The 9,912-nt window shown below is 41.6% G+C and overlaps 1 protein-coding gene across 1 annotated transcript; it reads right to left on the bottom strand.

Annotated features, from left to right (window-relative positions):
* Positions 1–7,221: 7,221 nt before the first annotated feature.
* On the bottom strand, positions 7,222–9,580 carry LOC133044634 (polyadenylate-binding protein 1-like). Its single transcript, XM_061126144.1, has one exon. The coding sequence runs from the start codon at positions 9,563–9,565 to the stop codon at positions 7,655–7,657; it is 1,911 nt and encodes a 636-aa protein (XP_060982127.1). The 5' UTR covers positions 9,566–9,580; the 3' UTR covers positions 7,222–7,654.
* Between the last annotated feature and the right edge of the window lie 332 nt (positions 9,581–9,912).

The following is a 9,912-nucleotide window of genomic DNA, read 5'->3' on the forward strand; positions in this document are numbered from 1 at the left end:
TGGTTCTACTGTCAAAATATATCTAGAATCTGAGTAATTATTATCTCTACTTTTTCACCCTGAATCCTTACACAGTCAGCAAAAAAAAAAAAGATCTGGAGCTGACCATAGCTCAGATCATCAGTTCCTTACTGCAAAATTCAGGCTTAAATTGAAGAAAGGGAAAACGACTAGGCCATTCAGGTATAACCTAAATCAAACCACTTACGATTATACAGTGGAGGTGACAAATAGATTCAAAGGATTCGATCTGGTAGACAGATCTGAAGAATCTGCCTGAAGAATTATGGATGGAGGTTTATAACATTGTATAGGAGGTGGTGATCAAAACCATGCCCAAGAAAAATATGCAAGAAGGCAAAGTAGTTCTTGAGGAGGCTATATAAATGGCTGAGGAAGGAAGAAAAGTGAAAGGCAAGGGAAAAAGGGAAAGATATATCCCAATGAATGCAGAGTTCCAGAGAATAGCAAGGAGAGATAAGAAAGCCTTCCTAAATGAACAATGTGAAGAAATAGAGGGGAACAACAGAATGGGAAAGACTAGAGATTTCTTTACAAAAACTGGAGATACCAAGGGAACATTTCATGCAAGGATGGGCATGATAAACGACAGAAACCGTTAAGGACGTGACTGAAGCAGAAAAGATTAAGAGATGGCAAGAATACACAGAAGAACTATACAAAACAGGTCTTAATGACCTGGAAAACCACAATGGTGTGGTCATTCACCTAGAACCAGACATCCTGGAAGGTGAGGTCAAGTGGGCCTTAGAGAGCATTACTATGAACAAAGCTAGTGGAAGTGATGGAATTCTATCTGAGTTATTTAAAATCCTAAAAGATGATGCTATTAAAGTGCTGCACTCAATATGTCAGGAAATTTGGAAAACTCAGCAGTGGTCACAGGACTGAAAAAGGTCAGTTTTCCTTTCAATTCCAAAGAAGGGCAAGGCCAAACAATGTTCAAATTACCATATGATTGCTTTCATTTCACATGTTGGCAAGGTAATGCTCAAAATCCTTCAAGCCAAGCTTCAGCAGCATGTGAACTGAGAAATTCCAGATGTACAAGCTGGGTTTTGAAGAGATAGAGGAACCAGAGATCAAACTGCCAACATTCATGGGATCATGGAGAAAGCAAGAAAGTTCCAGAAAAACATCTACTTCTGCTTCATTGACTATGCTAAAGCTTCTGATTGTGGATCATAACAAATTGTGGGAAATTCTTAAAGAGATGGGACTACCAGACCACCTTACCTGTCTTCAGAGAAACTTGTATGTGGGTCAAGAAGCATCAGTTAGAACCAGACACGGAACAAGTGACTGGTTCAAAATTGAGGAAGGAGTATGACCAAGCTGCATGCCATCACCCATTAAACTCATGTGCAGGGGACAACATGAGAGATGCATCTGGGTGAGTCACAAGCCGGAATCAAGACGGCCGGGAGAAACATCAACAGCTTCCGACACGCAGACGACACCACTCTAACAGCAGAAAGTGAAAAGGAACTAAAGAGCTTCCTGATGAAGGTAAAAGAGGAGAGTGAAAAAGCTGGCTTAAAACTCAACATGCAAAAAACTAGGCTCATGGCATCCAGTTCCAATACTTCAAGGCAAATCAAAGCGGAAATCAAAGTGGGAACAGTGACAGGTTTTAGTTTTTTGGGCTCTGAAATCACTATGGACAGTGACTGCAGCCATGAAATTAAAAGATGCTTGCTCCTTGGAAGGAAAGCTATGACAAACCTAGACAGCATATTAAAAAGCAGAGACATCACTTTGCCAACAAAAGTCCATATAGTCAAAGCTATGGTTTTTCCAGTAGTCATGTATGCATATGAGAGTTGGACCATAAAGAAGGCTGAGTGCTGAAGAAGTGATGCTTTTGAACTGCTGTGCTGGAGAAGACTCTCGAGAGTCCTCTGGACTGCAAGGAGATCAACCAGTCAATCAGAAAGGAAATAAATCCTGAATATTCATTGGAAGAAATGATGCTGAAGCTCCAATACTTTGGCCACCTGGTGCAAAGAGCCAATTCACCTTTTCTACCTGGAGAAAACCCTGATGCTGGGAAAGATGGAAGGCAAAGGAGAATGGGGCAGCAGAAGACGAGATGGTTGGATAGCATCACTCACTCAATGGACGGGAATCTGAGCAAACGCCAGGAGACAGTGGAGGACAGAAGAGTCTGGCATGCTGTAGTCCATGGGGTCTCAAACAGTTAGACACAACTTAGTGACTGAAAACCACCACCACCACTACCACCCTGGAGAAAGCCAAAGTCAAGTGGATTACTGCAGTTAGGCTCCTAGTGGTCTCCCACTTTTGATACTTGCTGCCACTGAAAGTTTACTCTCCACAGAGCAGCAGCACACTTTATCAAACAATGGGGGCCCAGACCTGACACTTTAGGGGCTCTCCTGTTCCTCATTATGTTCAGTAGCAGAGTAAAGGGGACGTGGCCACCTGAAACAAGAATACATTCCAAACTTCCCTTTTAACTGCTACTTGGGACCTGGAGAATTCGCTGCCTGAATCATTCCCAAAGCCTGCTTCCATGGTCTACAAGGGGCAATAAGAGGCCACTCTAGAATTCTATAAAGGAGAATGACACCATCAGATATGTAGGTACAGAGGGATCTGAATGGCAGATCTAGAGGAAGGGTGAGTATGATTAAAGGAGATTTCTGTTCCAAATATTACAAGGAAATTAAAGATATAGCACTGTTGAAGCCAAGATAGAAGCAGAGGTAGATCAGTGCAGACCAAACATTGGTTCAAAGAACTGACTCAATATGGGGGTCAAGAGAAGAACCTAGGGTTATTTTTTATTTGAAAGGGATCACAAAAAGAAAACAGAGAAAATTTTGTTAAACACATTTCTGGCAAGTCACAGACAATAATTATCAGTTCAACTTCTTGCAGAGATGAAGTGGGAAATGCTGTTTACACTCAAGGAAAATTATTTCATTCTTACTCTATTATTTTATATATTTATTTTTTATTTTGCCACACATGCAGCATACAGGATCTTAACTCCCTGACCAGGGATTGAACCCACGTCCCCTGCATTGGAAGTGTGGAGTCTTAACCACTGGACAACCAGGGAAGTCCCTTATTCTGAAATTTTAAAGAGGTGGTATGAGTTGACATCTTGCAGAACATTCATAAAATAAGGCTCAAAAGAAAAAAAAAAGCCTAGAGAAGAAAACATATGTATATATACACACATATATTCATTCATTCACTTTTGGGTTATCTCAGGATCAGACTGTAAATTATTTTATTAATCCATAGTTTAAATTCCTCAAAATAACGAATGTGTTACTTGTATAAGTTTTAAGTAGGAAAGATAGTGCTAAATTATAAACTAGTCTCTTTACTTCCTTCTCCTCTATATCTTGCAAATACATTCTCTTAGTTACAAGGAATTTGTCAATTTCATTACAATTGTTACTAAAAAATCTATTTAGATGATGGCAAGACCCCTGACCTTCAACAGGAAGTGGCCGATAATCAAACAGCATGATTGCATTTGATGCAAAATTGTCAAAATGGTGCTGTTGATCAGATGCCACTTCTCTGACAGGCCATATAGCAGGGAAGGTCTCACAGCAAAACAGAGAGCCCTAAGAAATCCAAATGCCTGAGTCGAACACAAGCATTTACGTTCCACATACCTGTTTTCTTATCTGTAAAATAACAGTGGTAATAACAACAACAGGTTGATAAGGGAATTAGGAAAATTTATATTTGTAAAGCACTTACAACAATTCTTGGCTGCTAATAATTTGGCTCTTAGTACATCTTACCTTCCAATAATAATAATATTACTACTATTACTATTATTATAAATGCTAGCTTCCCACTAGTTTTATCACTTTTCGCCAGGGTTCTTCTCAGGCAAATGTGTACTAAGGTGAATTTAGGTGCTAACTGACAATTGAGATGTTAGCTGAGGACTGAGGTCTGACCTCTCCCAGGGGTATTTGCATTTTAAAAAGGGATCTTTCAGAAAAAATCTTTTTAAAAATCCAAAGAAGTGAAATCAGAATAGTGGAATGACAGACCACGAGATCAATATTTTAGAGTAGGGGGCCCATTCACCCAGTCTATTTATGAAAGAAACCAGTAGGGGATGGACAACCAAGGCAAGGGCAGGGAAGAAAGCAGGGTCTAGACAGCCAGGCTGCAGCCTCCAGGGATCTCCAGTTTGCTTTGCTGCTGGGAGCCACGGCTCAGAGATAGTTACTAGGGTATCCCCAGAGGAGCCTCACCACACAAAGATCTAAAAGCCAGGAAGAGAAGAAAGGGGGATGGGAGTATTTCTTGACACTTATCTTCTTCTCCTGGGTTCAGAGCACTTCTTTTCATTTGCTAATCCACTGCTGAGAGGCTGTGTATTAACTCTGGCTCCAGCACATAGCACAAGTAATTTTTGGCAGTATATTCATTTCACAAAGAATTAACAAAACATTTTTGCATTCCCCATATAGATTCTGGTAAAATATTACCTGTACTTATATATAATAGCAACATACAAATAGTCAAGATGTTCTGAATGAAATCTGTATATAAAGATTAAAACTATCTATATCATTTTCTCATACATTTTTTAAAAAGTTTCACACTTGAAATTCCAAATAACAGCTGTGAAAAGGCTTTTCTTAAACCGAATATGCTATCTTTATTTTAACCACAGATGGATTTATAAATATTCTGAAAGCTTCTGTCATTCTTCACTGCTTAAAGACAACAAAAATTTTAATTTATTCAAAGAAAACCAAGCTATTCAAACTTTTCATGCTATATCAATGAACAAGCACCTTTATTTTTAAAATTTCCTTCAGCAAATCTCTAAAGTTTACAAAATAATTTGACTTGTTGAAAGCTAATTATTTTACAGAGTTAGCATACCATTAAAGCAATTATAAAATAAAAAGCTAAAATGACTAGAAGAGAAATAAAACAAAATTTTATTAGATATAGTATTTTTAGTCAAGGGTTTGACTCACGCACACATCAGACTATAGGTAAAATATTCAACTTGTTGTGGTTCACCAGCACAAAATTGCTTATACGTACCACCCAGAACTAAGGACAGAGGTTTGTGACATTTTACAGGAGGCAGTGATCAAGACCATCCCCAAGAAAAAGAAATGCAAAAAAGACAAAATGGTTGTCTGAGAAGGCCTTACAAATAGCTGAGAAAAGAAGAGAAACAAAAGGCAAAAGAGAAAAGCAAAGATATACCCATCTGAATGCAGATTTCCTAAGAATAGCAAGGAGAGATAAGAATGCCTTCCTCAGTGATCAATGCAAAGAAATAGAGGAAAACAATAGATGGGAAAGACTAGGGATCTCTTCAAGAAAATTGGAGATACCAAGGGAACATTTCATGCAAAGATGGGCTCCATTAAGGACAGAAATAGTATGGATCTAACAGAAGCAGAAGATATTAAGAAGAGGTGGCAAGAACACATAGAACTATGCATAAAAGATCTTTTTAATGACCCAGATAACCACAATGGTGTGATCATTCACCTAAGGCCAGATATCCTGCAATGCAAAGTCAAGTGGGCCTTAGGAAGCATCATTAGGAACAAAGCTAGTGAAGGTGATGGAATTTCAGTTGAGCTATTTCAAATCCTAAACGATGATGCTGTGAAAGTGTTGCACTCAATATGCCAGCAAATTTGGAAAACTCAGCAGTGGCCACAGGACTGAAAAAGGTCAGTTTTCGTTCCAATCCCAAAGAAGGGCAATGCCAAAGAAAGCTCAAACTACCGCACAATTGCACTCATCTCACACGCTAGCAAAGTAATACTTAAAATTCTCCAAGCCAGGATTCAACAGTACGTGAACCATGAACTTCCAGATGTTCAAGCTGGATTCAGAAAAGCAGAGGAACCAGAGATAAATTGCCAAATCCATTGGGTCATAGAAAATGCAAGAGAGTTCCAGAAAAACATTTACTTCTGCTTAATTGACTACGCCAAAGCCTTTGACTATGTAGATCACAATAAACTATGGAAAATTCTGAAAGAGGTGGGAATACCAGACCACATGACCTACCTCTTGAGAAACCTATAGGCAGGTCAAGAAGCAACAGTTAGAACTGGACATGGAACAATGGACTGGTTCCAAATTGGGAAAGGAGTACGACCAGGCTGTAAACTGTCACCCTACTTATTTAACTTATATGCAGAGTACATCAAGTGAAATGCCAGGCTGGAATGAAGCACAAACTGGAATCAAGATTGCTGGGAGAAATATCAATAACCTCAGATATGCAGATGACACCACCCTTATGGCAGAAAGAGAAGAGGAACTAAAGAGCCTCTTGATGAAAGTGAAAGAGGAGAATGAAAAAGCTGGTTTAAAACTTAACATTCAAAAAACTAAGATCATGGCATCTTGTACCACCACTTCATGGCAAATAGATGGGGAAACAATGGAAATAGTGACAGACTTTATTTTCTTGGGCTCCACATGTTCACTGCAGAGTCACTGCAGAAGGTGACTGCCGCCATGAAATTAAAAGACGCTTGCTCCTTGGAAGAAAAGCTGTAACAAACCTAGACACATATTGAAAAGCAGAGACATTTTGCCAACAAAGGTCCATCTAGTCAAAGCTATGGTTTTTCCAGTAGTCATGCATGGATGTGAGAGTTGGACCATAAAGAAGGCTTCAGTTAGGTTCAGTTCAGTCACTCAGTCGTGTCCGACTCTTTGCGACCCCATGAACTGCAGCACGCCAGGCCTCCCTGTCCATCACCAACTCCCAGAGTCCACCCAAACTCATGTCCATTGAGTCAGTGATGCCATCCAACCGTCTCATCCTCTGTTGTCCCCTTCTCCTCCTGCCCTCAATCTTTTCAAGCATCAGGATCTTTTCAAATGAGTCAGCTCTTCGCATCAGGTGGCCAAAGTATTGGAGTTTCAGCTTCAACATCAGGCCCCCCAATGAATACCCAGGACTGATCTCCTTTAGGATGGACTGGTTGGATCTCCTTGCAGTCCAAGGGACTCTCAAGAATCTTCTCCAACACCACAGTTCAAAAGCATCAATTCTTCTGCGCTCAGCTTTCTTCATAGTCCCAACTCTCACATCCATACATGACCGTTGGAAAAACCATAGCCTTGACCAGACGGACCTTTGTTGGCAAAGTAATGTCTCTGCTTTTTATTTTATTTTATTTTTTTTCACTGTTTAAGGAATTTTTATTAAAGCAAGAATTTTATAATCCAAATTACGTTTCCTTGCTCAGTTATCAATTCTGTTACTTAAAACAGAAGTGACATTCTGAGCTATTCCACAGTAAAGAATTACAAAATTAAAGAAAGGAATGCTTTAAATTTTTGTACTTTGCTGAAAATTCTTTTTCCCATGGTCTATAAAACATTAATTTGTTTTTATATTTTACTATTTTTTTGTGTTTTTTTGTTGTTTTTAAATCAATAAGTAATCTAGGACTAGCACTATGTTTGCTAGACCTGGCATTTGCTCGGTACATAAGGTTCAAAGTTTCCTTTCCTTTTTTTATTTATTTTATATTTTGCAATGTTTTTTTTCTATAATATTTAAGTTTTTCGATGTTTAGGTATTTTTCTTCGGTGAAGCACGAGTTTCTTCTCATGGTCCCTGATCATTTTAGACAGTCGGAACCCCGGTGGCACTGTTAACTGCTTTCTGGGCAGCCTCTTTTGCTTGGTGGGCTTGTAATACGGCTACAGCTTCATCAACTTTAGAACGGAGAGACTCTGGAGACTCAAGCATATGAAGAAGTTCTGAATTATCAATCTCCAACAACATGCCAGTGATTTTACCAGCAAGAGTAGGGTGCATGGCTTGAATTAGAGGAAAGAGCCGTTCACCCAACATTTGCTTCTGCTCTTGAGGAGGGGCAGATGCCAACATGGAAGCAGTCAGAGGCTCCTGACCTTGTACATGAACAGCGGGCTGCTGCATGGTGACTTGTGGCTGTGCATTAAGATGCTGTTGAGGATTGCGAACTCCCGCAGCATATTTGTACTGTGGAACGGTGCGAACAGCAGGAGTAGCTGCAGCAGCAGCAGCTGCGGGACGTGGACCCATCGTCTGTGTTGATGTGTTAGCAACACGCTGTGTCGACATGACTCGTGGAACCTGTGAAGAAGCTGGTCTCATAGTACTAAATGGTGGTCTAGGAGCGGCTGGGCGGATAGCACCGGGCATATTTTGGAATGGATGAGGTCTGGCACCCTGAGCAGTCCAGCGAGGACTTGGTCTTGGTTGAGCAATCTGGCTAGGAGGATAGTATGCAGCACGGTTCTGAGTCTGTGGGATAGCTGCCATGAAGTAACCTGAAGGAGGTGCTGGCTGGTAGGGGTTGATTACAGGGTTGGGCACAGCTCTTACACTTGCCATCCTCTGCATATATTGGTTAGTGAGGTGAGCCTGGCGCTCTTCTTTGCGCTGAGCTAAAGCTACATACAATGGCTTGGTGGCCACAATTCTACCGTTCATTTCCGTAACTGCTTTAGTAGCTTCTTCTGGGGAGGAGAAACATACAAAACCAAAACCTTTGCTGCGACCACCCTCCATCATAACCTTTGCACTGGTGATTGTGCCAAATGGAGAAAACTCTTTCCGGAGACGTTCATCATCAATACCATCATCAAGATTTTTCACATAAAGGTTAACACCCTGGTATCTGGTGATCCTATCTTGCTTCATCTGTTCAAATTTGCGCTTAAGTTCTGTCTGTCGTTTCACTTTTTTCTGGGCTCGACCAACATAAATTTGTTTTCCATTGAGCTCTTTTCCATTCATCTCATCCACAGCTTTTTGTGCATCTTCATGCCTTTCAAAGCTTACAAATCCAAAGCCTTTGGATTTTCCACTCTCATCAGTCATTACTTTCACACTTAAGGCAGGCCCAAACTTGCCAAAGAGATCCTTAAGGCGCTCATCATCCATGTCTTCTCCAAAATTCTTGATGTAAACATTGGTGAACTCTTTTGCCCTAGCTCCAAGTTCTGCTTCTCGTTCTTTACGAGACTTAAATCTTCCAACAAATACTTTGCGATCATTTAGAAGCATCCCATTCATTTTTTCAATAGCTCTTTCAGCTGCTTCCTGTGTCTCAAAATGCATAAATCCATAACCCTTGGAACCATTTTCATCACAAACCACCTTACAGGAAAGGATGTTACCAAAAGCAGAAAATGTATCATACAGTGCTTTATTATCAATGGATTTATCCAAATTTTTAATGAATATGTTGCCCACTCCACTTTTGCGAAGTGATGGATCACGCTGAGACCACATGATGCGTACTGGCTTGCCCTTTATCACATCAAAATTCATGGTGTCCAAAGCACGCTCCGTGTCCGCCGACTGCTGGAAGTTCACATACGCGTAGCCCAAGGAGCGGCGGGTGATCATGTCCCTGCAGACCCGGATGGAGAGGATGGGCCCGGCCAGGCTGAACTTCTCATAGAGCATCGCCTCGGTCACATCGGGGTGTAGGTCCCCCACATAGAGCGAGGCCATGGGGTAGCTGGGGGCGCTGGGGTTCATCTCCGCAAGGCTGCCTGCAGGGCCACAGGCCGCGCGACCTTTCCCGTCAGAGGAGGGGAGAGGGTGCCGGGGCCGGGGAGCCGGAGGCGGGGGGAGGGGAGCGGGGGCAAGCGCAGAGGGACAAAAATCAACCTGAATCGGGAACTACTCAACGGCCGCAGAATCGGGTCGATCCGCTGCCGCTGGAGGCTTGGCTGCTGGCTGCCGGCTGGGGAGCGAGGGTGGCGGTGTCGGGTCCGGGCAGCGGGAGAAGGCCTCGGTCTCTTGGACCCTGCAAAAATAAAGTTGGCCACTGTTTCCACTGTTTCCCCATCTATTTGCCATGAAGTGATGGGACCAGATGCCAT

The sequence above is a fragment of the Dama dama genome, chromosome 3 (assembly GCF_033118175.1).
Source record: "Dama dama isolate Ldn47 chromosome 3, ASM3311817v1, whole genome shotgun sequence".
Taxonomy (NCBI): domain Eukaryota; kingdom Metazoa; phylum Chordata; class Mammalia; order Artiodactyla; family Cervidae; genus Dama; species Dama dama.

Bases quoted from the DNA above. Each gene is read 5' to 3' on its own strand.
- LOC133044634 (XM_061126144.1), bottom strand. From the start codon at position 9,565: ATGAACCCCAGCGCCCCCAGCTACCCCATGGCCTCGCTCTATGTGGGG.